Genomic DNA, 27,895 nt, shown 5'->3' with positions numbered 1-27,895 from the left:
ATAGATCTACAGGAAGCTCAAAGAATCAAGATGATATTATGACTGCACAGAATGTTTCTCTAAAGCCTCAGACGTATGGATATACATGTAAGACACCAACAGAGTCAAACTTGGATTCTGAAGAGCATAAGACTTCAATTTTAGAGGAAAGGTATGCATATATTGTAAGGATAATAGTATTTCCTGACTGTACCCATTGCTGTATAACAGATTACCCAAGAACTTTATTTTAATTTTGTTGTAGGCTTAAAAACACTTACTGTTTCATAGTTTCTGTGGGTCAGCAATCTGAAAGACTTAGCTAGCTAGTTCTGGCTCAGATAATCTCAGGAGGTAGCAGTCAAGATGTCTTTCTGGTTTTAGTTTTTTAAAGTCTTGTCTGGAATTGGAGGATCCACCTGTAAAATGCCTCACTCACGTGGCTTTTAACTGGACGTCCCATTTCCTTGCTGGCTGTTTCCAGTAGACCTTCGTTTCTGGCCATGTGGCCCTCTCAGCTGCTGAATATGGTAACTGGCTTCCCACAAAGCAAATGCTCCAAGAGAAAGTGCGACTGTGATGGATATCACAGTGTCTTTAAATGACTTAGTTTTTGACATTGTACACTGTCACTTCTACTTTATTCTGTTCATTAGAAACAACTTATTAAGTCCACACAACATTCACGGAGAGGTGGAATTAGGCTCCACCTCTTAAAAGGTGGTATATTAAAGAATTTAGACATATAATGTTAAAATGACCACCTTTAGTGAGCAAATTGAATTAACCAACTCTTAATTATATCTGATGTCATATAACCAACCTTTTAAAAAATGAACAAAAGGTAAATTATAGCAAAGTCTCAGACTTTTAAGGGATGGCTGAGATTTCTGTCGTGGACCGTCCGGACGGGTAGGCACGTCTGCCCGGGGGTCTCTCGACCTGCAAGAGGGTCCCAATACCTGGAAGAGGGAGTGCGCCTGAGAAAATAATAAAGACAGAGAGAGAGAAAGCGAGGCGTCTGGAGGGCTGATAGGCTGTGCCTAAACAGCAAATTTTATTTTTCAAAGGCCAGGAATAAATACACTTTCTTGGCTCTGGTTTACGTCATAGCAAGAGGAATGTAAATGTATGCCTCACATGGCCTATACAATAGAGAAATCAGATACACAATGGTTGCAAGAGGAAATGCAAATGTATACCTCACATGGCCTATACAATTGAAAAGTCAGATACACAATCAGTGGTTGTAAAAAGTAACAGAATTTCCTGTAATCACAAAGCTTGTTTGCATCCAGACATTATTCCTCCTGGCTGCAGGTATCTCCAGTTTGATCTTGTTTTAGAACTGAGATGTGAAAAGGTTTTCTGGTTTTGCTCATCAGAATATCTCTTAACCGGATTCTCCTTTGCCTACTCCTAACTCAACTCAATTTCCCCATTCAGGAATCTCTGAGTCAGGAATCAAAGCCATCCCTTATGGTGGTATTTGCTTTGCAAATATCGACAGTTAAACCATTATCTAGGGTACAAGGCAGTCTGGTAAGTAAGGTTTAAGGATTATTCTTAAAGTCATAAAAAGGTTAAAAGCAGGAACCGGTTGCCGGCAGGGGGTCACTCGGTCTAGCAGCAACGCATAGTTTTAGGCCCAAACAATATTGTGGTTGATATTAGAAACTGATCATTCATCTTTCAGTTCCTATATTCAGGATAGCTCGACTGCCTCCAGTAGGAAACTGTGTTTGGGATCAAACTCACCGTATAGTGAGACTCACGCCTTTTAGGGGTCTCACACGGGAGTGTTCCCCACAATTTCTTTACTATTTGTGAGGTTATGACTAGGCTTATCCTGGGTTCATAATAGGTAAAAAGAGATCTAGGACTGGGAGAACCTGAATCATCTCTGACAATTTCCAGGCCACATTTTAAATTCCATTGGATTTTGGCTCTAATTTTTTTTTTACTTAAGATATGATTCTTTCTTTTTTTTTTTTTTAAACATATATAATTTTCACTACAGGATGTTATCATTTGAATTAACTAAGATCATAACTCTGATCTATAAGTTATAAATTCAGTCCTTAACGATGCTTGCTATCAGTTATGGTTGTAGCCTTTATTTAATGTGGCAAGTACAATTAGCCCTCCATATCTGTGGGCTCTGCATCCACTGATTGAACACTCATTGAGTGAAAATACTCAGAAAATATAAAATAGTAAAAAGTAACAATATAACATTAAAAATAATACAAATAAAAATACAGTATAACAACTATTTACATACATTTACATTAGGTATTATAGGTAACTTAGAGATAATTTAAATTATATAGGAGGATATGTGAAAGTCATATGCAAATACTGCACCATGGTATATAAGGGATTTGAGCATCCTTGGATTTTGGTATCTACAGTGGATCCTGGAACCAATCCCCCACAAATGCTGAGGGATGACTATATATTCTTGATGACTTGTAACATCATTATTGATTTTAAAAGAAAGACTTATGGCAATTTTAGGAGAAAAATGATCATTAAGGCAAATACATTAGATATATGCATTATAAAAGCATTAATTTTGTGGTTTACTTTTTTTTTTAAGTGGACCTTCCACGCTCAAGAATTATTTAATGTCTGGAAAGAAGAATAATGATGTAGATGATGAGGAAGTTCATGGAAGTTTAGGTAAACTTTTTTTTTTTGTCTTAATTTTTGTGTCATTTTGAATATGGAGTAAGGAGTGCTATGTTTTATTTACATTATCACTGATGGCAAATGCATATTGAGTACCTACCTCTTAAGACTCTTAGTTAGAAATTAGTAAGACCCTATGCCTAAGTGAGAGAGAAAAAAATAAGTGACAGTTTTTTAAGTAGAATGTAATGAAATACTGGCATTTAAGGTGTCTACTCCAGTATTTAAAATTGTTAAGCTGTTAAGGGTATACATGAAGCAAGATTAGTCATCTGTTGATTACTGAAGCTGGGTGATGGGTGTGTTGGGTCCATTGTGCTGTTTTATTTTTTTTCAAACTTGAAATTTTTTTTCTTGATATGGAATCTCACTCTGTTGCCTAGGCTGGAGTGCAGTGGCATGATCTCGGCTCATTGCAACCCCCGCCTCCTGGGTTCAAGCAGATCTCTGCCTCAGTTTCCTGAATAGCTGGGATTAGAGGTGCCTGCCACCACTCCTGGCTAATTTTTTATATTTTTCGTAGAGAGGGGTTTCACCATGTAGCTGGTCTTGCACTCCTGACCTTGTGATCCACCCTCTTTGGCCTTCCAAAGTGCTGGGACTACAGGCGTAACTCACTGTGCCTGGCTTTCAATACTTGAAAATTTTCATCCTGACGTTTAAAAATGCTTCTTAATAGAGAATTTTATAATTTTTTTATGCTCCTAAAAATGCATGTTTGATTGTAATTTGTTATACTGTTTTTTTTCTTAATAATCACTATGTGTTTAACTTTTTAATTTTTCCCTCATCATTAGATTTATTATGTCATTTTTCTTTTTTAACTTAAATGCTTTCTGTGTTTTTCTGCTTTTTCTTTGGTAAAGAAGCAGCATTGAATTTCCCTCATTATAGTTTTGGCTTAATTTTATAGGCTTTGCTATGTAGTGTTATTGTAGTATACTCTGAATTATAGTGATTTTTCTTTGACTCAGTAGTTATTTAAGAGTACATAGTCAAGAGCTTGGTTTCCAGAATCATGGACCTGGGATTTGTTCTAGCTCTACTACTTACTGGCTATGTTATCATTTTTTCCCCCATTCACCACTGATCAGAAAGCATCACTATGCTATCTTGAGTAAGAAATTTTAGTGTTCTTAAACTTCAGTTTCCTTATCTGTAAAATGATATCAGCTCTAATCCCATAAGTTGATATAAAGATGAATACATGTTCTTTGCTTAGTTTAATATCTGGTGTGTGTAAAATACCCAATTTTGGCTGTTATCTAAGAAGTTATGTTTTATTCTTTTATTATTTTCTGGTTTTGTTTTGTTCTGGAAAACTTGGCCTATATTATTTAGTGGTTGAATTCAGTAAGGTTTTCTTTATGTTCCAATATCTAGTTTATGCTTAGTTTTTATAATTTTTCGATCAGTGCTTGAAAAAGAATAATTTATGTACAGATGGGGACTTAAAGATATATATCCAGTTATTTTGTCGATAATGTAAGTCAATATATTTTTTTGAATGTATTTTGAATGCTTATGGAATTCTTAAATATATATGAAAAATTATGGAATAGTCACTGTACATTCTAGGGCTTAGGTATGTGTCAGTGAACAAAACTAACAAAAATTTCTCCCTCCTGGAGCATAATTTCTGGAAGGGGCAGGATAGCAGACAATTTAAAAGGATAACAAAATTTATAATTTGTTGGGTGTTGAGAGTAGAAACATAAAGTAGGGGTTTTAGGGTGGCAAATGAAGTTTACACTTTTAGGTAGGTGGGCAGAGAGGTCCTCACTAAGGAAGTGATCATTTGAGCAAAGTTGTGAAGAGATGAGACAGTAAACCATGCAGCTGTCTGGCTAAGTAGTGTCCTAGGTAGAGGGAAGATGAAGGGCAAAGGTTCTGGTATGGTAGAGTCCATCGTGATTGAGGAACACCAAGAAGGCCAGGGGGTTAGAGCAGAGGAAGAGAGGGTGAGTAGCAGGAAAAATGATGTCACAGAGGCAGCGGAATGAAAGATCACATAGGATGTTAAAGGCTTTTATTAAGAGAGATGGGAAGCCATTAGAGGGTTTTGAGCAGAAGACCTGTATTAACAGAATCACTGCAGCTGCTGTGTTAGGAGTTGACCGATGGGGTTGAGGGGACAGAGGAAGGTTGGAAGCTAGGAGACTGGCTGGAGAGATGTTGAAATAATCCTAATGAGAGGTGTTGGCTTAGACCAGTGTGGTACCAATAGAAGGTGGAGAGCAGGAGGAGGATTTGTAAGTGTTTTTGAAGGTAAACACAACAGGATTTTCTGATGGAGGAGATGTGATATATGAGAGAAAGAATATTAGAGATAACTTGAAGGTTTTTGGCCTGAGTACCTGGAAGAATAGCAATATTGTTTCCTGATCTAGGGATTATTGGGGAATAAGCAAATTTTGGGGAAAAGAACAGGATGTTAGATTTGGACATCATAAGCTTGATAGTATTCTGAACCTTTGTATTTTTACTTTTGATTTGAGATCTGTTAACGACTGCTAGAGTTGAAGGGTGCCACTCCCAACTGTCTTTCTCCTTGTATTTCCTGTAGTCTTTGTTATGTATATTTCAGTGCTATTACTAATCACATAAACCTTCATTCATATGGAAGGTACCTGTTTTGGTCAAATCTCCTTCATTGTGTTCAATGCTTTTTACTTTGTAGTTTGTTTTGTCTAGTATTAATATTGTGACCTACAATTTCTTTTGGTTGGGTATTGTTTCTTATCCTTTTATTTAACTTTTATTAGAAAATTAAAAGTGGCTCAGAAACAGCATATGATTGAATTGTTTTTGACTTGCTGTGTAAGTATTTTTCCCTTTAATAAAATATTTAATATATTTACACTTACTGTCAACAGATATATTTGTTACTTCTTAGTTAAGGTGGTAGACATTCTCACATATTCCAGCAAGGACTCAGGCTTTTTCTTTTTTAAACACAATGAACCACCAGCTAAATAGAGAACATAATCTTGAGTCATGATCTTTTTTTCTTTAAACTATCTGCCTGTTGCTCTTTTGCTTCATGAGAGTTAATGCTTATGAATAGAAATTTGAAGGCAGCCTTATTTCTTGTTTCCTTTGTAGATAACCAGTTTTCTTCCATCTCCAGGCTTACTAGGATCCTTTAATCTTTGAAATTTAGGAGTTGTCCCTTGTGTTAGTCACTTAAAAAATAATTTATTTTGAAATAATTTGAGTCTTAAACAGAGATCCCATATCCCCTTCATTGAGATTTCACAATTGTCCGCGTTTTTCAGCATTTTTCCATCTTCCTCCCTGTCTCCTCTAATAAATATTTATACGTTTATTAGCATTCATCTTTTTCTAAACTATTTGAAAGGGAATTATAGACATAATATATTATTTCTCTTAAATACCCCGTAATGCATTTCAGCAAGACAAGGATATAAATACCCTCTAACTACCCAGATAAGGCAATCAGCATTAATACAACACAGATTCATTCACAGATTCCATTCAGATTTCACCAGCAGTTCCTTTTCTCTTCTAGCTCAGGATCCAATCCTGGATCTCAGTGTTTCCTTTTCTTCCTGGTTCAAGATCCAGTCATCAGCGACTGCATTTAGCTGTCATGTCCCTTAGTTTCCTTCAACATGGAACAGTTCCTTAGGTTTTTTTTCCTAACTTTCCTGACACTAACATTTTTAAAGAATGCAACCTTCTAGGCTGGGCATAGTGGCTCAGGCTTGTAATTCCAGCACTTTGGGAGGTCAAGGCAGGTGGATCACAAGGTCAGGAGTTTGAGACTAGTCTGGCCAAGATGGTGAAATCCTGTCTCTACTAAAAATACAAAAAATTAGCTGGTCATGGCGATAGACACCTATAATCCCAGCTGCTCAGGAGGCTGAGGCAGAGAATTGCTTGAACCCGGGAGGCAGAGGTTGCATTGAGTGGAGGTTGTGTCACTGCACTCCAGCCTGGGCAACAGAGCAAGACTCTGTCTCAAAAAAAAAAAAAAAAAAATACAGGCTTCTTATCTTTAGAATGACCTTCAGCCTGGGTCTTTCTGTTTCCTCGTGATCAATGTGTGCTACTGATATTTAGAGTAATACTACAGAAATGGTACTATAGGGTTAGGAGTTAGGGGTTGTAATTTGTGCATCACACAGGAGGCACACAGTGTTGACCTTCTACATGATGCTTTTTTTTTTTGGTTTTGGTTTTTTTTTTTTGTTTTTTTTTTTTTTGAGACAGAGTCTTGCTTTGTCACACAGGCTGGAGTGCAGTCGTGTGATCTCAGCTCACTGTAACCTCTGCCTCCCGGGTTCAAGCAATTCTTGTGCCTTAGCCTCCTGAGTAGCTGGGATTACAGGCATGCATCAACACATCTGGCTGAGTTTTGTATTGTTAGTAGAGACAGGCTTTCACCTTGTTGGCTAGGCTGGTCTCAAACTCCTGACCTTAAGTGATCTGCCCACCTCAGCCTCCCACAGTGCTGGGATTACAGGTGTGAGCCACCACGCCTGGTCGACATGATGTTAATCCTGATCACCTGTTCACATTGTCTACCAGGTTTCTCTACTGTAAAGACACTACCTTTCTCTTATAATTGATAAATATTGTGGAGTGATATTCTGATACTATTTTAATAACCTGTTTCTTGTCAAACCTCCATCCACCAACTTTAATGTACATTGAAGATTCCCAGTTGAATTATCAGCTGCTAATAATGATACCACATTATTTTCTATTTTCTATTCTTTTATTCCTTCCCCATTAATTAGTTGCCAGTTTTTCTCTTCCATGCCAGTTATTTATTCATTATTCATTTTATTTATATCAATATGGACTACTAGGTTTATATTTTATGTCGTGTGGTTGTAATCTTGATCATTTATTGTGATACATTGTGATATATTTGGTCATTTGATTTTCTTTCAGCTGGTCTCTGTGCTTTTGTTATGATTCTGTGAATACTGTCTTTGGTTTTTGGCATGAGGTGTTCCAGTTGTTTTTCCCTGCTCCAGCTCTGGGATCAATTACTGCTCCAGGAAGCCTGGTTATTTTCAGTGGAGGATGGCATTTAGAAACCAAGATTTGGGCACTTGGTATGATCCTTGTTTGGGATACCATTGCTTCTAAGCTTTCTCAGTGGACAGAGATAGTATATAGATACATCCACATACACACATACACATATGTACACACCATATATAATACAGGCTTCTATGTCTATTTCTATATTTATATTTATACAGGCATGCCCTGTTTTAGCGTGCTTTGTGTCATTGTACTTTGCAGATACTGCGTGTTTCACAAATTGAAGGTTTGTGGCAACCCTGTGTTGAGTAAGCCTTATTGGCACCATATTTTTCAGTAGCATGTGCTCACCTTGTGTGTCTGTCACATTTTGATAATTTTCACAGTGTTTCACTTTTTCATTACTATGTCTTTTATGGTGATTTGTGATCAGTGATCTTTGACGTTACTATTGCGATTGTTTTGGGATATCATAAACTACACCCACATAAGAAAGTGAACTTAATAAATGTATTCTAACAGCTCTGCCAACTGGCCAGTTCCCCATCTTTCTCCTTCTCCTCGGGCTTCCCTGTTCCCTGAGAGGCCAATAATAACCCTACAATGGCTTCTAAGTGTTCAAGTAAAAGGAATCAGGCATTTTTCACTTTAAATCAAAAGCTAGAAATGATTAAGCTTAGTGAGGAAGACATGTCAGAAACCGAGATAGTCCATAAGCTTGGCCTCTGGCACCAAACAGCCAATTTATGAATGCAAAGGAAAAGTTCTTGAGGGAAAATAAAAGTGCTACTCCAGTGAACACGTGAATGATAAGAAAGGGAAACTGCCTTACTGCTGATATAGAGAAAGTTTCCGTGGTCTGGACTGAAGACTATACAAGTCACAGCATTTCTTTAAAGCCAAAGTCTAATCCAAAGCAAGGCCCAAACTCTCTTTAATTCTGTGGAGGCTGAGAGAGGTGAGGAAGCAGCAGAAGAAAAGTTTGGAAGTAGCAGAGTCTGGTTCATGAGGTGTAAGGAAAGAAGCTGTTTTCATAACATAAAAGTGCAAGGTGAAGCAGCAAGGTCTGTTGTAGAAGTTGCAGCAAGTTATCCAAAAAATCTAGCTAAGATAATTGAAGGTGTCTTCATTAAACAACAAATGTTCACTGTAGACAAACACCCATCTATTGAAAGAAGAGATCATCTAGGACCTTCATAGCTGAAGTGGAGAAGTCAATGCTTGACTTCAAAGCTTCCAAGGACAGGCTGACTCTCTTGTTAAGGGCTAATACAGCTGGTGACTTTAAGTTGAAGCTAGTGCTTGTTTACCGTTCCAGAAATCCTAGAGCTCTTAAAAATTATGCTAAATCTACTTCGTTCTATTAGTAGAACAACAAAGCCTGGGTGACAGCACAACCATGACAATGCACCAGGCCATCCAGCAGCTCTAATGGACAAGGACAAGGAAAATAATGTTGTTGTCATGCCTACCAGCATAGCATCCATTCTGCAGCTTATGCATGGATCAAGGAATAATTTGGACTTTCAAGTCTTATTATTTAAGAAATACATTTTGTAAGGCAGTAGCTGCCATGAGTAGTGATTCCTCTGATGGGTCTGGAAAAAGTAAATAAAAAATCTTCTGGAAAGGATTCACTATTCTAGATGCCATTAAAAATATTTATGTTTTATGGGAGGAGATCAAAATATCAACATTACCAGGAGTTTGGAAGAAGTTGATTCCAACCCTTCTGGGTGATTTTGAGGGCTTCAAGACTTCCATGAAGGAAAAAACTAGATGTGGTGGAAATAGCAAAGGAACTAGAATTAGAAGTGGAGTCTGGAGATGAGACTGGATTGCTGCAATTTCATGACAAAATTTGAACAGATGAGGAGTTGCTTCTTATGGATGAACAAAGAAACTGATTTCCTGAGGTGGGATCTACTCCTAGTGAATGTGTTGTGAACTCTTGAAATGACCAAAAAGGATTTAGGATATTCTATGAACTTAGTTGATAAAGCAGTGGCAGGCTAGAGAGGTTTGACTGTGGTTTTGAAAGAAGTTCTACTGTGGGTAAAATGCCATAAAACAGCATTTTATATGCTCCAGAGAAACTTCATTGTTGATTTGCTTTAAGAAACTGCTACAGACACACCAGCCTCATCAGTCAGCAGTCATCAACAATGAGGCAAAATAGCCTACCAGCAAGAAGATTAAAACTCACTGAAAGCTCAGATGATATTTTTATTTTTATTTTTTATTATTTCTATTTTTTGAGGCATAAGCTTACTCTGTTACCCAGGCTGGAGTACAGTGGTACAATCTTGGCTCACTGAAACCTCTCGCTTCCTGGACTCAAGTGATTCTCATGCCTCAGCCACCAAGAGTAGCTGGGATCACAAGGTGTGTGTCACCACACCCAGCCAATTTTTTTATTTTTAGTAGAGACAGGGTTTTGCATGTTGGCCAGGCTGTTCTTGAACTTCTGGCCTCAAGTCATCTGCCCTTTTGGGCCTTCCAAAATTCTGGGATTACAGGAGTGAGCTACTATGCCTGGCTGATCTTTAGCATTTTTAATAGTAAAATATTTTTAAATTAAGGTATACGTACACTGAGTTTTTGGACCTAATGCTCTTAAATACTTAATATACTATAATATAGTAAAGACATAACTTTTGGCCCGGCATGGTGGCTCACACTGTAGTCCCAACACTTTGGGAGGAGAGGCAGGCAGATCACTTGAGTCCAGGAGTTTGAGACCAGCCTGGCCAACATGCCGAAAACCTGTTTCTACTAAAAATACAAAAATTAGCCGGGCATGGTGGTGTGCATCTGTGGTCCTGGTTACTCGGGGAAAAACAGAAGGATCATTTGCTCCCAGGAGCGGAGGCTGCAGTGAATCATGATTGCACCACTGCACTGCAGGCTGGGTGACAGAATAAGACTTTGTCTCAAAAAACCAAAACAAAACAAAAGAACCAAAAAAAAAAAAAAAAAACACACACACCAAACAGTGTGTCTTGCTTTATTCAATATCTGTGTTATTATAGTAGTCTGGAACTGAGCTGGCAGTGTCTCTGGGATATACCTCTATTTATTATAAGTTCACATTACTAATCCTACTTCCATTTCAATATAGACATCTCCTTTTCCATTTTTATAAACCTCTTCTCAGTGAGAAACCTGACTCCCATTATTCTCAGTATATTTGCTTGTTTCTGTGGTTCCTTTTATGACTCTGGCGCTCCCTCCAAGACTCAGTGTCACAGGAGAATTTCCAACAGAGGCGAGACCTCTACTTCTAGTAGAGATTGCATGGGAAATGGGATTTTTGGCAGTGGGGGTTGAGATGGAGTGGAGGATGCACTAGATTTATTGAGTTAGACTTCATATACCATATAATTAGTCCACTTATGGTATACAAATCAATGGTATGTAGTAATTGTCGTAGTCGATGTTAGAACTTTTCATCATCCCCAAAAAGAAACCCCTTTACTCTTTAGTAGCCACCTTCCATTTCCTTTCCCTGGGCCTATGCAACTCCTAATCTACTTTCGATGTCTACAGATTTGCCTATATCTGACAGGGAAATTAGATGTTATGATCCCTGAAGTTTCTTCCAAACCAATGATTTTATAAAATACCTAATTCAATCATTCTTAATAATTTTTTGTTGTTTTTCTTCCATGGATTCATTTGAGAATATGATAAAAACAGACTTACTTTTTAGGGGAAAAATGCAAAATTGTATTTACAACTTTAGGTGTTTCATGGACATTGTGTCCAGTTGTATATTGCTGCATAACTAACCACTCTAAAACTTAGAGGCTTAATACAGTGATTGATTTATCTTTTATGGTTCTGTGAATTGACTTGGCTTAGTTGGGTAATTGTCACTTGAGTACACTCATGAATTTAAAAGTACAAGTTGCTGGTGCTGGAGTCATCTAAAAGTTCAACTGGGTTTGGACATTCAAGGAAACTTCCTCACTTATATATTTGAACCCAGCTAGGAGAGCTGGGACTCTGACGGTTGCCCAAGCAACTCTTTTCCTCCATGTGGCTTTTCTATGTGACTACATTGGGTTTCACAGCATGGCAGTCTTGTGCTAATCTTCATATTGTTGCTGTCTTCCCCAAGAGTGAGATCCCAAGACTTCTAGATGAAACCTGTAGATTGTTTTAGGACTTAGCCTTCTAAGTCCCAGACATCATTTCTGTTGTGGTCTATTAGTTAAGCAAGTCACTAACTCAAGCAGAGATTGAAGGAGAAGGGAATGAGACTCTGCTTCTTGATATAGAACATTTGTGCATAGAAAGGGAAAGAAGTGAAGACAGTCATCTTTAGGTGCTATTTACCAAAGTTGAGAACCTCTAAGCTCATTGGCACACTGCTAAGTTCGGTACACTTAAACTATTTCAGAACTTTATGAGAAAGTTACAGATAGTTCATTAATAACATATTAATTATTCATTATCAGTCCCTACATTTTTATCCACCAGTGGCTTATTTAATCTTTCCATGAGCAGTAGAAAAAATCTCTTTTTTGTTGTTGTTGTTGTGTTTGTTTGTTTGTTTTTTTAACAGTTACACTCTTAAGAATACAAACCAGGGTGTCCAAGGGAGAGAATACAGTCATGGGTTCTTAGTTTCTCTTTCTGGTTGGGTCAGTAAAACCCTTTCTTCATCCCTCTTCTCCATTTGCCACTAGAGATACAAACTAAAAACCATGGGTTCAGGCTGCTAAAGGCCTAAAACAAAACAAAACAGAACATAACAAAATAAGGCGAATTGGACAAGCTTGCAATGTATTCATTGTAGCAAAGTCTACAGAAATAACTTCTTTTCCTTAATTTTTATAACTGAGCAGTGAAAAGCAAAAGGACTAATAAAATATATTATCAGGTCAAATTTTATTTAAAATACTCATACTGAAATTGACCAGGAAACTTTAACTTAACTTGGAATTAGCAGTCATTGCTCATGATATTCTTTTGCATTTTGTAGATGACTCAAGAGTAAAACTATCTAAAGTGATACCAAAGAACAGAATCCATCACAAATTAGGTAAGAATATTTTCTCTTTTAATATTTTTATTGAGAAAAATACTTTAATTTTGTTTCTAAATATACTTAATTTTTCTTGAGGAGAAATACTATTACTTGGATTAATTGGTAGGTAGATAAAATTACATACTTAGTTTTTATGAATTTCATATTAAGTCATCACAAACCACTGAGTTAGTCTATTGTCCATTTATGAATTCTGTTGCCTTCTCACTTTTTCCCCCCTAGTAAGGGGGCATGATCCTCCCTTATCTATGAAGCTAGTGTGGAGTATTTTATCAAAGAAACTGTAACTACCAGGTAGATGGCTTCCTTGACAGCATGTGCTTCCACTTTAATTCAGTTGACTCCTAAACAAAGCAGTAGCTAGGGTAGTAAGTAGACAAAGCTGTGAACTAGGGAACCCGTGGAGAGGCCCCTGTAAAGATTAACAATCCATGGTTCCCAAAGAGATATTTGCGAGTCAAGATACATGTTCCCACTTTTCTGTGATGTTGGGTGGCTTTTAATGTTTCTCTCTTTGTTTGAGGCTGTGAGTGCTCTTAAACTTAGAGATTAACAGTAGGAGTGAAGCTTTTTCTCATTGCCTCACTCAAAAACTTAGCTCATGTTAATATTTCGTGAGCCTGTGTGATGAGAAACTGCTATATCTCTTGATACTTAATGCTTGTCTTGGAGTGAAATGATGAATCAGGAGTAGAGAAAAGGAAATAAAAATGTTCCTGATCAGGAGCTTCAGTGTTTACAGAAAGGAACATTAAGCATTATGCCTAACAGCAGTAGGCAACTTCCTGTTAGCTTCAGGATAGCTCTAGCAAACAAAAAATAGGTAAGAACATGGGAATTTGAAGATACAGCCAACAAACTCAATTTAATATACAGAACTTTGCATTGTTCAGATGAGTGTACATTTAACATTGTCAACACTGGGCATTATTAAATTTTTAAATGTTTGCCAATTTGGTAGCCTGTTTTTCCATTGGCATTTCTTTAATTATTAGCATAAATACATGTTTTGTTTTTTTAGTCTTTTGTCTAGAAAAATATTTATGTTCTAAAAAATAAAGCATTCATTTTCTAAAAGATAGTCTTTCCACTGCCAAGTGCCATTAACTAAAAAACATATATATACACTTTTGTCTGATACCTTTTTATAGTATTGCCCTCCAACACACCAAATGTTCGCAGGACCAAGAGAATACGTTTGAAACCTTTGGAGTACTGGCGAGGGGAGCGAATAGATTATCAAGGAAGGCCATCAGGTAAAACTTAGTTTATGCTATAATGTCTGTCAATAAAAAATTTGTTTACTGTGTGCCAGACACTGCAGTACATGTTTAGATACATTACCTTACTTAATCATCACGCCTGAGATTTCAATAATAGGATTTAAATTCATTTTTGTCTGATTAATGTAGAGATGCTGGTATTTTCTCTTTGGTAGCTGAGTGTTGTTATTCCTGTATTATCAGACAAGATCTCTAATTGCATAATATAATTAGATTAGAACATGAGAAAATTATAACTGGTAAAGGTAAAATAGTTTCCATTATTATTCCTGCTAACCATTTTCCATTTCCTCATAGATTTCTACAGAGTAATGTAGGGTGGGCAGGAAAGTATAATGTTAATCTTAGAGTTATTTTCTTATTTTTGTAGAGATGAGGCCTTGCTATGTTGTCTAGGCTGGTCTCTATCTCATGGTCTCAAGCAATCTTCCTGCTTTGGCCTTTCAAAGTACTGAGATTACAGATGTCAGCCACCGTGCCTGGCTTTATTTCTTGCTGTGATGGATATATCTAAGTCAAAGGACTAAAGGCATGTGGATTTCTATAAATAGTTCATTGCTAGCCTCTCCTCTCCTTTTTTTTTTTTTTTTAAAAGCCTACACTGATGACTATTGGTTTCAGGTGAGCAACAGAGACCATCTAATTATGTTTCATCATCTAATCCTATTTTATCAGCTTCTGATTTAGGGTGGTAGAGGCATAATGAAATGGGTTGGTTTTGTGTTATTTCGGCTATTAGCTGCAGACATATATATTCTTTGATACTTTGAAAGGAAAGGTGCCATAATAAATTTAAGGAGTTTTGTTTCAAGCTTTTCTCTTTCCCGAGTATATTTTCATTTTTTTGTTAAATTTCAGGAGGATTTGTGGTTAGTGGAATACTCTCTCCAGACACAGTACCATCTAAAAGGAAGGCAAAAGAAAACGTTGGAAAAGTCAACAAAGGAGCTAATAAGAAAAGGATCTGTCTTGATAACGATGAAAGAAGTATGAACTTATTTATGAAAGTAACTTTTAGATTTTATTTTAAATAGGAGTACTTTGAGAAGAAGCTCTTTGCAAAATATGAAATTTACTTCCAATAACTTCAGAAATAATACTATAGGTAAAATTGATTTTTTAATTTCTACTTTCTTCCAAATGGAAAGTAAGCTAATTTTATTCTTAAAAAAGTATTAATATCATTGTATAAATTTCTTCATGAGTAAATTGCCTAGTCAAATGAAATCTACCTTTCCTATTCCCAACTGATGGTTAAAATAGACATTTCTGAAGTGTATTATGTACCTCTTTCTCTTAAAGATTGTGCAAAACATCAATTCCTTGATGATGCAAGAGTTTGAGTTTACACATTGTAGGCTTACAAAAAATAGGAAGTTTAGGATGTTTGCTTTTATGTTAAATTTTTATGGGTTTTAAATTTGAATTTTTTTATATAAGAGTGCTTATAAATAGGAAGAGACTTGTGGTTTTGACAGTTTTCTATTATAACTGCTGTATACCTATATTTTGTACTGAATGTTTTTTATAATTGAGAATTAATTTTAAGTAGTTTGTATTTCAATGATATTTCTTTTGCAGAGACTAGCTTAATGGTAAATCTAGATATACCTCTTGGAGATCCTTTGCAGCCAACGAGTGTAAAGGACCCAGAAACAAGAGAGATTATTCTTCTGGGTAAGATCAGGGCTGTTATTGAAAATACTTAAACAACTTGTAAGAAAACATTGCTTGCTTGATGATTGACCTGTCTGCTTTCCCTTTCTCTCCCCAGTTCTTTCAGTGCTAAAGTCCAAAAGAGAATCTAATTCTAATAAGTAGGCTATGTGAAGACAACTGTGGGGGAATATTGATGTCAGACAGCCTCCAGGGTACACTTAACACCCTGAACTTGTCCTCCAGGGCACAAGTCCTATAATTAGGAATGTTGTCTCCCCCAACAGAGTCTAGGCCTTCTTTGACCAGGAGGACACATGGGGACAGAGGTTGTTTATAGGGAATTATAGATAGTTGGCAGACTCGAGGATCCTCTTACCTTGAGCCCAGGCAGGGATTGTGGATAGGGCACAGACAAACTTTTACGCCTACGGATGGCAGTAATGTTACCTGGGATATGAATCCTTTGTGAGGATGACTAGCAAGGGCATCAGTCAGTTGTACAAATGCAAATGCCAGGTTTAAGCTTAAAGCCGGTGCAAAGTCCTGGAAGCCTCCTGCTGTATTATATAGGCATTAAATATTTCAGTCTGTAGCAGGTCATGGAAGATCCCCAAAGGATGGGCTATAGTGAGGTGGGAGTTTATGGATTACTCAGCCATTTACCAACCAGGCTATTTACCAACCAGGCTATATATATATATAAATACATGTACATACATATGCATATATACATATATACGTATATATGTATATGTATATACATGTATATGTATATATGCATATATGTGTATATATATACACTCACATACATACACACACACACAAGAAATATTTAAATATTTCAATAACTCTTACTACTGCACCATTGTGTACTAAGGGCTATTTTTTCTAAATCAGAGGAAAAGGTCAAATCAGAAAGGTGGTAATGGTTGGTGTGTGTTTGTAGTCCCTGCTACTTGGGAGACTGAGACAGGAAAGTTGCTTTAACCTGGGAGGTGGAGATTGCAGTGAGCCGAGATCACGCCACTGCACTCTAGCCTGGACATGCAGAGCAAGACTCTGGCTCAAAAAAGATAATAATAAAATAAATAATTATTTTTTTTAAAAAAAGAAAGGTGGTAATTGTACTCCTAATTAAAATTTGGACTATGAAAATAGATTTCTTTTACTATCTTAACATCTTTGCAAAGTTATGTTTATATTCAGATTATTTATTTGGCAACAAAGCAAAGAAGTATGGAGTTTTGTTTAGTGTCTTAACTGAAAAGCATTGTTGTACTCTGCCAGGTTATTGTTAGTATTGTCAGGAGTTCATTTTTTATTTGTTTCTTGAATCTACTATATATTTGTTTCTATATCATGTAGTCTGTAGGATCACTAACATTCCCAAATATCCTGGGAAATAGAATCAGAGGTTGATGACAGAATAATTTATTAATTATAGATCTGGAAATGTTTGTTAAGTAATGGAAATTTTTGTAAGTGAGATAGTAATTTATGAACAACCATTAGAACTCTGGTTTCTCACAAATTTTACCTAATAAAAATTAGCATCAGTCAAGCAGGACAAAAAAATCTATTGGCATGGTGATGATGCATTTGTAGTTTATTTTAAACTTCAAAAATAGGGAACTATTTTTTGTATCTCAGCTAATTTTGTTTTCTGTCCTAGTTACCGTAATACTGTCATTATTATTATTCAGCTGGAACTAACGGTGCTTACTTTGTGCCAGACAATATTTTAAATAGTTTACACACATTAACTCATTGATATTCACAGCAACTCATTAACATCAAATAGAAGAACCAATTATTAATTTTATTTTACTGAAAAGGAAATTGAGGCACAGTGAGAGAGAGCTTAAGTAACTTGACTAAAGTCATACAGCTTTTAAGACAGACACAACAATTTGACCTCTGGCATTCTGTCTCCATCATTGATCTGAATCAGTTCTGTCTCTCTAAGGCAGATTTATATCCAGAAATAACTCTATTATATGTATGTGTATATGTTATATCGTTGACCAATAATACTGCTTTTGTTTTGTATTTGTATTACTGTTTTACCCCTAGATCTTATAAGGCCACGAGATACGTATCAATTTTTTGTTAAGCATGGTGAGTTGAAGGTATATAAGACATTGGATACACCTTTTTTTTCTACTGGGAAATTGATATTAGGACCACAAGAAGAAAAGGGAAAGCAGCATGTTGGCCAGGATGTATTGGTAAGTATATATATATTTTTTTTATATATTTATGTTTTGCCATAGGTAGAACTCTGATTTATTGGATTTGATGAGACATTAAAATGCTGTTTCCTCAGGAATTAAATTCGATTACTACACTATGAAGAAAAAGATTTTGATTTGTTCAATCTGTTTAGAGTCTACCAGCCAATAGTTATTTGACAATATCTGTTCTCTGCATAGCACTGTATTCTTTTGAGATTCATAAATTTAAGGAATGTTTTTTAGTTAAAAAATCTTAGAATATATATTTGCACCAGGCTGGGCGCGGTGGCTCAAGCCTGTAATCCCAGCACTTTGGGAGGCCGAGGCGGGTGGATCACAAGGTCGAGAGATCGAGACCAACCTGGTCAACATGGTGAAACCCCGTCTCTACTAAAAATACAAAAAATTAGCTGGGCATGGTGGCGCGTGCCTATAATCCCAGCTACTCAGGAGGCTGAGGCAGGAGAATTGCCTGAACCCAGGAGGCGGAGGTTGCGGTGAGCCGAGATCGCGCCATTGCACTCCAGCCTGGGTAACAAGAGCGAAACTCCGTCTCAAAAAAAAAAAAAAAGAATATATATTTGCAAACAAATCATTAGGATTTTAGTGCTGGGGAATTACAGAGATTAAGATTCTATCAGATAGATATCATAGAAATCTGATAGATTTCTATGATAATGTGTAGAGAAATAGGTTAAAAGACTTCTTCAGAAATAACTTATATCCCAGTTGGCCTGATTTGATCATTATACATTGCATACAGGTATTAAAATGTGACATGTACCACAAAAATATCTAAAACTATTATATATAAATAAAGCAATAACCTGAAAAAAAAAGTAAATAAAAATGAGTGAGATAATAATAATAATTAAAAAATACTTAACTATTTAGCCATAGACTCAGGACTAAGAGCTAGTTGCTTCAGTAAGTACTAAGTAATATACCATTATATGTAATAATATTACTGGGTGAAGTTACAGTGAGAATCAAGGTGAATCAGTCTCTTTCTTTCTTTTTATCTCCTTTTCTCCACCCTCACCCTCATTTAGAGACATATACCTTTGCAACATTGGTCTGTTTTGTGTGTGTGTGTGTGTGTGTGTGTGTTTGTATGTGTGTGTAACAGGAATATATATATGTATGTATATACACACACATATATATAATATTTGTGTTCTGAGTTTGAAAATTATAGAATATAGAATTTGAAAAGCATCAAATTTTGAGAATACTTAACATATCAGCAGTTAAAAAATATAACTAAGGAACATTTTTTAGTCTGACATTCTGGAGTCTGAAATCCTGCTATTGAAGTGTCACACCCAGAATGATTCTCTTTAATGACAAACTTAAAGTAAGTTCAGAAAGGAGGGAAAAAATGTGAAGACCCTTGAGTTTATGTTAACAAAGAAGGGCAAATTTAGGCAAAGCAAGGAAAGGTACATGTGAAAGTCAAAGATTATTACTGCATCAGTATAGCTAGAAGCATGATTTAAAATAATTTAGCAATATTCATTAATTCAAACTTAAAATGTTATAGACTTCCAGTTGCTGTGAGTGAAAACACATTTTAAAAGTATAGATGGTCCCTGTATAATAATGAAAGAATAATTAATAATGAGGATAAAAATGAAATGTCATCACTCAACTAATAGCAGTACCCATTCAACTGTCATGCTTTTATTATACAAAAGGAAATTTGAATAATAGGTGTTTGAAAGTATGTAATCTGGCTAATGTTCAAAGGAATACACTTTTAAATACAAATGATACTTTATAATTACTGAGTTAGTGGAAATTATTAGCCAAGCATTTATACCCTGTGACCTGTGAATCTCATTTCTAGAAATTTTTCCTAAGGAAATAATTTGAAAGTTCAGGGTAAGAGGTGCTGAACATACGTAGTTATTTATTTAATCATTGACTAATTGCAGAAATGAGAAACCACTACAATGTGCTACAGGAAGAAAATGGTACATTTTAATTTTGACTTAGTAATGAGATAAACCATTTTATGACATAATAAACAACTATACTGAACTTACGTGTTTCAGGCACTGCACTAAGCACATTAAAATTAGTTTGAGCATTTTATTTTGAAGAATAGCCATATATGAAGACCCTTGTGATAAACATTTAAGTAAACGTGCAACATCAAAGTTCTTTGCATATAATATCTATTTTTCTATTTTTCTGACTGGGATTTTAAAATGTAAGTAAAATCTTGATGAGAATACATGTTTTACTATGTGATGATATAGTTATTGATTTTATTTGTTATATATATTATCTTTAACTTTTTATAATGAAAATTAAAGCTAAAGTTTTTTTAAAGTAAGACTAGATTTTTACATTTTTAAACATGAAGCACACTTAAATATACCTTTTTGAAAAAAATAATAAAGATAACAAGATGGAGAACCAGCACAGGCCATTAACTCTCTTTCAAACACAGTACTAGAGAATATATAAGACAGAACTGTAGTACATTTGTTAAAACCAAATCGCAGAAGAATTTACAAATTAATTATGAGAGCTGGTTGTAGAACTTCCCAGGAGACAAGAAGGAAATTAAGAAGTAGAAAATATTAAAGTTAAATAATAATAGAGAAGAGAGATAAACATGCCTAAATTCAAATAATAAGAATTTCAGGAGAGAGAAAAAACCCACTGAAAAATGATTGATAATATTTTTTAAATTAGACAATAAATGTTCCAGAACTTAAAAAAAAAAAAACAAAAAGATGACAGCAACCTACTTAAGAGAGCCGGTTCCTTGTAGAAATGCCTGATTCTAGGGCTGAATCTGAGCTTGGAATTGATAGCAAACCACTAATCAGAGACCATTAAGATTAGGTCATGTTTCAGGTTCCAACTTGAAGATGCCACCACTGGCTGGCTAAGATATGAAACTTGAGTATTAATAAGAATAACTTCAGTAGATTGATATATATCCATTATATCTAAATCCATGAATTTGTAAGATGATGTCAACCACTGCTACTAGTACAAATGAACCTAATTTGTTACTATTGGAGGAGTCTAGGAAGCCAACTCGTTTTAACAACTGATTCTGCCTTTTCTATATAAACTCTGTTATTAGGTAATCAAATAATAGATGAGAATTTTATTCATATTAGAGTAATATTCCAGCTAATGAGTGAAGAAGGAATGTTTGAGTTGAAATATTACCATTTTGCAATCTCTGATAAGATACTGGATCTAGGCATCAAGGCCCAGCTGAGTGGCTGTTAGATGTCTAAAAAGAACACAACCAGGCATTATGTGCCTCTTGATAGAAAAATACAACACTATCCAAGAAGTAGTCTTTCCTCTCCCATGCCTTAAGAAAAGAACAAAAAAAACATAAACAATCAAGAAAACCCCAAAGCAAATAAAAAACCTGAATCTGATCAAGTCTGTAGATTTAACTACCAGTTTACAAGAAATAAGGAATGGTGAAACCTTTCAAATGACACCTGGGGATGTCGTTAGCAAAATCCAACTGCATGAAGATTTTCACGGCAAGCTGCTTAATGTTTTCAATAAATTAAATGTAAGAAATAAAAAATAACCAGGTGGAACCTGGGGAATCAGGGTTTCTCAGCCACAGCGCTAGTAACATTTTTCATTAGAAAATTTTTTGTTGTTGTAATGGGGACTGTCCTCTTTGTTGTAGGATATTTAGAAGCTTACCTGACCTATACTCATTAGATTCCAGTAGCACCTCTCTAGTTGTGACAGAATTATATATGTCTTCATAAATTGTCAGTTGTCCTAAGAGGCAAAATCACCTTGATTGAGAACCACTAATTAATATTGATTGAGAAATTTAATAAACAGATCAACAGTCACTGTATGTGGTGCTAATTTGGATTCTGATTCAAGGAAACCCTTGAAAATATGTTTAACAGATGATTGGAAATTTGACCATTACCTAGATATTTGGTATTAAATATACATTCATTTTTAGGTGTGATAATAGTATTGTGGTTATGTTTTTTAGAAGCACTTGATCTTTAAGTACACATTGATATATTTGCTGATGAATTATGTTACTGGGCATTTATTTCAAAATAATGTGGAATGAGGATAGTAGACTCTGGCCTGGGCAAGTGGTTAGAATTGGCTTGGGCAGGTGGTTAGTGTTAAGTATTCATGAGAGTTCATCATTCTATTTTTGTATGTTTCAAAAGCTCTCTTAATTAAATGTTTGTAGAAATGAAGAGAAGTATGCTTAGAGAACCAATTGAATAGGTAAGGAAAAAATACTAGAAATACATACTTGACTTTCTAGTATTACTTTTTTGTCTTTTTGTGCCTTCTCATGTAAAAATACAACACTATCCAAGAAGTAGTCTTGCTTTCCCCATGCCTTAGGAAAAAAAAACAAACATCAATCAAAAAAATCCAAAAGCAAATACAAAACCTGAATCTGATCAAGTCTCCAGATTTAACTACCAGTTTACAAGAAATAAAGGATGGTGAAAGCTTTCAAATGACACCTGGGAATGTAATCAGCAAAATCCAATTGCATGAAGATTTTTGTGGCAAGTTGCTTAATGTTTTCAATAAATTAAATGTAAGAAATAAAAAAGAACCAGGTGGAACCTACATTCTTTTTGATTGAGGCAAATTCTTTTTGGGTGTAATAAGAACTTTTTTGTTAGTTATTAAGTTATAAAAATACCTTTGGAACATTTCAGGAGGCTTTCCCCACCCCCCGATTTAGGGAGGCAGTGTATCACAGTGGTTAGAGAATGAATTCTGTAATCAAAATGGCTGAGTTCAAACCCCAGCTCTGCCGTTTACCTTGTGACTTTGGAAAATTACTTAACCTCTCTGTGCCTCAGTTTCTTCATCCATGAAAAGCTACTAAAGTAGTAACTGTCTCATTAGTGGGCATATACATTAACCAAATAAGAATAAAGTGCTCATAACACTGCTCGGTCCAGCATAAGTGCTATGTAAGTGCTAGCCGTGATTGTTATTCTGGTATATTATGATCATTATACAAAGTAGTAATAAAAAAGGAGTAGAAATAATTATCTGAGGCAAAACATTCTTGATGTATGTCTTAGTCAGATTTGGTTGCTATGATAAGAATACCATAGACTTTGATCCGTGTCTTTTACAGAGGCACTAATCGTATTCCTGAAGGCTCTGTGCTCATGACATAACTACCTCCCAAATTCCCCACCTCCTGATACCATCACAGTGGGGGTTAAGATTTCAAAATATGAATTTTCAGGGGACACACTAATCTCTAACAATAGCTGAATCTCAAAGTTTGAAGGCCTTATACTTTTTATTTTAGTTGCAAAAAAAAAAAAAAAAAAAAAAAAAACAAACCCAGGTCACTGCCAGGGTGCTGTCTATGTATAAAGTATGAAATTTGCTGTGTTTGAATATGGAAGCCAGCATGATTGAGAGATTTATCCTCTTTTACTTTCTTAATCTTGATGTTTAACATGATTTTGAGGGGAATAGGAATGTAGCTTTTTGTTTTCTTTGATTTTTCATTTGTAGTTTGCTGTCCTAAGCATGTGACCTTTAAAGAGGCATACATAAAGCCTAGGTATTTTTCTAGTGTAGGTGATAATCTTTACAGTGGCTCTAGAATTTTCATAAGCCAGTAAATAATAAGGAAAAACAAAGAAACCTCTTCCTGTATTACAGCTATCCCCAACCTTTTTGGCACCAAGGACTGGTTTGTGAAAGACCAGATTTTTTCCACAAAAATTGATGGTGGCAGTGGGATTTGGCATTAGATTTTCATAAGGAAGAAATTATCTTTGGCTACAGGGCACTTAGAGAAAGACCTCAGGTGGAGGTAGAATTGATTAGGTTTGTCTGAGCTCAGCCTCTTTTTGGACTGAGCTTGCTGTGACCACTGTAGAGGATAAGAGTGTAGTTCTCAAGCCACTGGAGTTATGTTCCCAGGGGGATTATGGCTGTCTCCACTGTGTCATTATGGTCACCAAGGAAGTGGGGGAAGCCAGCAGGCAGGCCTCACCCAGCTCCCATGCAGCCAGGCGAGGCCATTCTCACTCCCACTGTACCTCCCCAAACCAAGTTTGTATCTAGGAAGCCTGTGAGCGGGGACTGACATTTTCCCCCAGGCTACAAAGCCTCCCTGCTGAGAAAGAAAACAGGACCTTCAGGCCCTGCCTCTTGCCACCTACCCTGGCTTGTACCTGAACTTTCTGTTTGCCTTTTCTTCAATTCTGCCCAGGATAATTCATGCTAGGCCAAAATTATTTAAAGTTCAGCTGGAAGTTTCTTTCTTTCTGTGGTCCTTCCCCAATGCCACTGGCAGCCCTTCTCAAGGACTCCCATGAGATAAAGTCAGAAATGGCTTGCCTGGTCTTCCTTGGAAACCAGGAGTACCTACAGAGCTCTTCCGGCGTCTGCTTCTCCTATTACATTTCCCTTGGCTCTCTAAATTTGTTTTAGCTCTAGGTAAGGTTAAATCCTTCTCTCATGACCTGGATTTTCAGGTTTCCCAGTAAGGATTTGTTTGGAGGCAGACTTTCCCCCTCTCACACTTTGGACACTCAACAGTTTTTCAGCTGTCTCATGGAGTTTGCAGTGGTAAGCCACTTTATTCAAAAGAGTCTGAATTCTTTCAGTTTTCCTGATATGTTCCTGCAGTAGTTCTTGGAGCACAAGTTCATGATGTGAGTCTCCACACACTTTTGTGTCCGTGTGAATGGGAGCTGCAAATTACCCTACCTTCTATCCTCCACTTTTTCCTTTATGTGCTATACTTTAATGTGACTGGCAGTGCAGTAGGTTTGTTTACATAAGCATCACCACAACCACGTGAGTAATACTTTTCATTAGGATGTCATGATGGCTGTGAGGTCACTAGGCAATAAAATTTTTTAACACCATTATAACCTTATAGGACCACTATTGTGTATGCATTTCAGTGTTGACTGAAACCCTGTTAAACAGTACATGACTAGCACAAATTTAACCACTTAAAACAATACTCTTTTTATTATTATTTATTTCACTGTTATGTAGAGATAAGCATGAGCTTGACTAGGCCTTCTGTTTAGTGTATTACAAGACTGGAATCAAGATGTCGGCAGGTTTGTATTTCTTTCTGGAGGATGTGAGGACGAATATGCTTCCAGTCTCCTCCCAGTCTTATTCAGATTGTTGGCAGAATTCAGTTTCAGGTGGTTGTGGGACTAAAGTTCCCATTTTCTCACTGACTGTTGGTGAGGGTGTCATTCTTAGTTTCTAGAAATAACCCATGTTTATTGGTATATGGCCCCACATCTTTAGTACCCATTTTTAAGGGTCTGTGTGTTTGGATTGGGCTCACCTACATTATCAAAGCTAACTTCCCCATGTCAAGGCCCCTTTTGCCATGAAATTTAATGTAGTTACAAGTTACAGAGATTAAAACAGGCACATTCCTGGGAAGTTGTTCTTTTTCCCACTACATTTTAAAGTTCCTTTGGAGTATTGTCATGATTCAATTTTGAATGAGGTTTTTATTTTTACAGGTTTTTTATGTTAACTTTGGAGACCTTTTGTGTACTTTACATGAAACACCTTATATAATAAGTACTGGGGATTCATTCTATGTTCCTTCAGGTAACTATAATTAAAGACAATTTATTTCACTTAGATAACATCTATATAGTTGTTTTTGGGCACCATGGAAATGGAAGCCACAGTGGTCAAAATGAAGTGTGATATGACTAATGGATGTCAAAACAGTTTGGTACCTATTTTCCTTTCAGGTTATCATTAAGTAAGCATATTAGCATTTTATTGTGTGGTGGGTTTTTTTTTTGGACACAGAGTCTCACTCTGTCACCCAGGCTGGAGTGCAGTGGCGTGATCTCAGCTCATTGCAGCCTTTGCCTCCAGGGTTCAAGTGATTCTTGGCCCTCAGCCTCCTGAGTAGCTAGGACTATAGGCATGCACCACCACACCTGGCTACTTTTTGTAATTTTAGTAGAGATGCATTTGCCATGCTGGCCAGGCTGGTTTTGAACTTCTGACTTCAAGTGATCTGCCCAGCTTGGCCTCCCAGAGTGCTGAGATTACAGGTGTGAGCCACTGTGCCTGGCCAGTTAGTGTTTTGATACATGAGAACAAGAGTTGTTTACTACTGAAAATAAAAATATTTACTCAGAAGATATGTTATATTCCAGAGTAGAAGGAAAATTATTTTCCCCGTGTTACCTCTAAGAAATCATGTTTTTAGAACATTATTTTAAACTGTTGAAAGAATGGTGTGCTTCATCCACTATTGAACAGCAGAAGTCATGGTAAGTAAGTATTTTAATCCAGTTGACATTCATTCACTCATTGAACAAGTATGATTAAGAGTCTACTATGAGCCAGGTGCAGTGGCTCACACTTATAATCCCAACATTTTGAGAAGCTGAGGAGGGCTTGATGTGAGGAGTTCGGGACCAGCCTGGGCAACATAGGGAGACCCTATCTCTACAAAAAATGCAGAAATTAACCAGACCTGGTGATGCACACCTATAGTCCTAGCTCTCGGAAGGCTGGGACAGGAGGATTGCTTGAGCCCAGGATTTCAAGGTTGCAGTGAGCTATGTTTGTACTACTGTACTCCAGCCTGGGTGGCAGAGTGAGAGTCTGTCTCAAAAACAAAAACAAAGCATAGTTTCTACTATGTCCATATATTCCTGCAAGAGTTTGGGATATAAAATGAACAAAAAGGTAAAGATCCCTGCTGTTACAGAGCTTACATTCTGTTGGAAGGAGACAATAGTAATAGCCATGCTTATATAGTCCTTAATATGTGAGCACTCTTGGGAATTTTCTCAATTGCGAACTTTTAAAAGTTCTAATATATAGAAAGTCACAGTGATAGTACTCAATTCTGATAAGTCTGTCACATGGGATACTTGTGGTCCATCTGTATTTGACTTTTGCTGTTATTTATTACCTTATTTATTTAAGAGTAGCATTTGCCTTTTTAAAATTTTGATTGTACCTTTTATACTCATCTATATATGAGTATGTCTGGTTCAGAGGAATCCACGGCAGTTGTACAGACCTAATAAAGATTGATTTCAGAAAGAGATTTCCTTTTTTTAAACTCTTGACTGACTCATCTCTGCATTTTTTTTACCATAATAATGTGAAATTTATATTCTCTCAAGCCTTATCTGTATTATGTGTCATGGTTAACTCTTGATGTTTTAGTTCGTGAAATTAAATGCTACTTTAAATTAGGTGAATTGTTTTTATTTTGTGTCCTGTACTACAACTGTCAGGTGATGACTGAATACTTAATTAAAAGAAATGATTCCTATAGAAATAACTTTTGTTTTCTTATCACTTTACTTTTAGGTAACTATTATAACATCAAAAATCTCCTGAATGAGGAAAGTGTTCTTCTTTTTACTCAGATAAAAAGATGAAAGATAAACCAAGCTTAAATGTATGTGTGTATATATGTATATGTAAAAACAGTTTGTATAGTTGGGAAATTTATCTTTGATGACACATTATGTTTTAAAATAAAAATTTTATTCATTTTTCTGTAGACTTGTATTTCATAAACATTTCTAACTCCCACTTTTTTTTTCAGCTTTTCAATAACTATACATAGTAGCTTGTACCAATGCCCATATTTATGTTATTGCTTTTATAATATGACAAGGATATGAAAATTAAATATAGGGCATTTCCTTATCAAAAGAGACCTGATTAATATATCTATTCATTAAAAAACATCTTTTCCAAATACTAATTTTAAATCATTGATTATTAAATAGTCCAGTGGGAGAGAACTATGGTAGATGGCACATTTGTATTAATTTCCTAGAACTGCTTAACAAAATACTATACAAACTGAGTGACTTAAAGCAACAGAAATTTATTATCTCAGTTCTAGAAGCTAGAAGTCTGAAATCAAGGTGTTGGGACCATGATGTCTTTGAAAAACTGTAAGGGATAGA

General features: G+C 35.9%; 1 protein-coding gene across 1 annotated transcript in view; it reads left to right on the top strand.

Annotated features, from left to right (window-relative positions):
• CENPC (centromere protein C) overlaps positions 1–27,480 on the top strand; it is a 64,060-nt gene extending 36,580 nt beyond the window's left edge. Inside the window, exons 11-19 of the mRNA XM_039468564.2 lie at positions 5–151; positions 2,582–2,664; positions 12,686–12,745; positions 13,903–14,007; positions 14,893–15,021; positions 15,616–15,711; positions 17,767–17,921; positions 25,454–25,544; positions 27,285–27,480. Coding sequence (XP_039324498.1) covers positions 5–151; positions 2,582–2,664; positions 12,686–12,745; positions 13,903–14,007; positions 14,893–15,021; positions 15,616–15,711; positions 17,767–17,921; positions 25,454–25,544; positions 27,285–27,355 — 937 coding nt within the window. The 3' untranslated portion in view covers positions 27,356–27,480. The remainder of the gene's footprint in view (positions 1–4; positions 152–2,581; positions 2,665–12,685; positions 12,746–13,902; positions 14,008–14,892; positions 15,022–15,615; positions 15,712–17,766; positions 17,922–25,453; positions 25,545–27,284) is intronic.
• Positions 27,481–27,895: the final 415 nt, after the last annotated feature.

This window comes from Saimiri boliviensis, chromosome 3 (genome assembly GCF_048565385.1).
Source record: "Saimiri boliviensis isolate mSaiBol1 chromosome 3, mSaiBol1.pri, whole genome shotgun sequence".
Lineage (NCBI taxonomy): Eukaryota > Metazoa > Chordata > Mammalia > Primates > Cebidae > Saimiri > Saimiri boliviensis.
The sequence above is the reverse complement of the archived record's forward strand: the minus strand, read 5'-3'. Positions and strand labels throughout refer to the sequence as shown.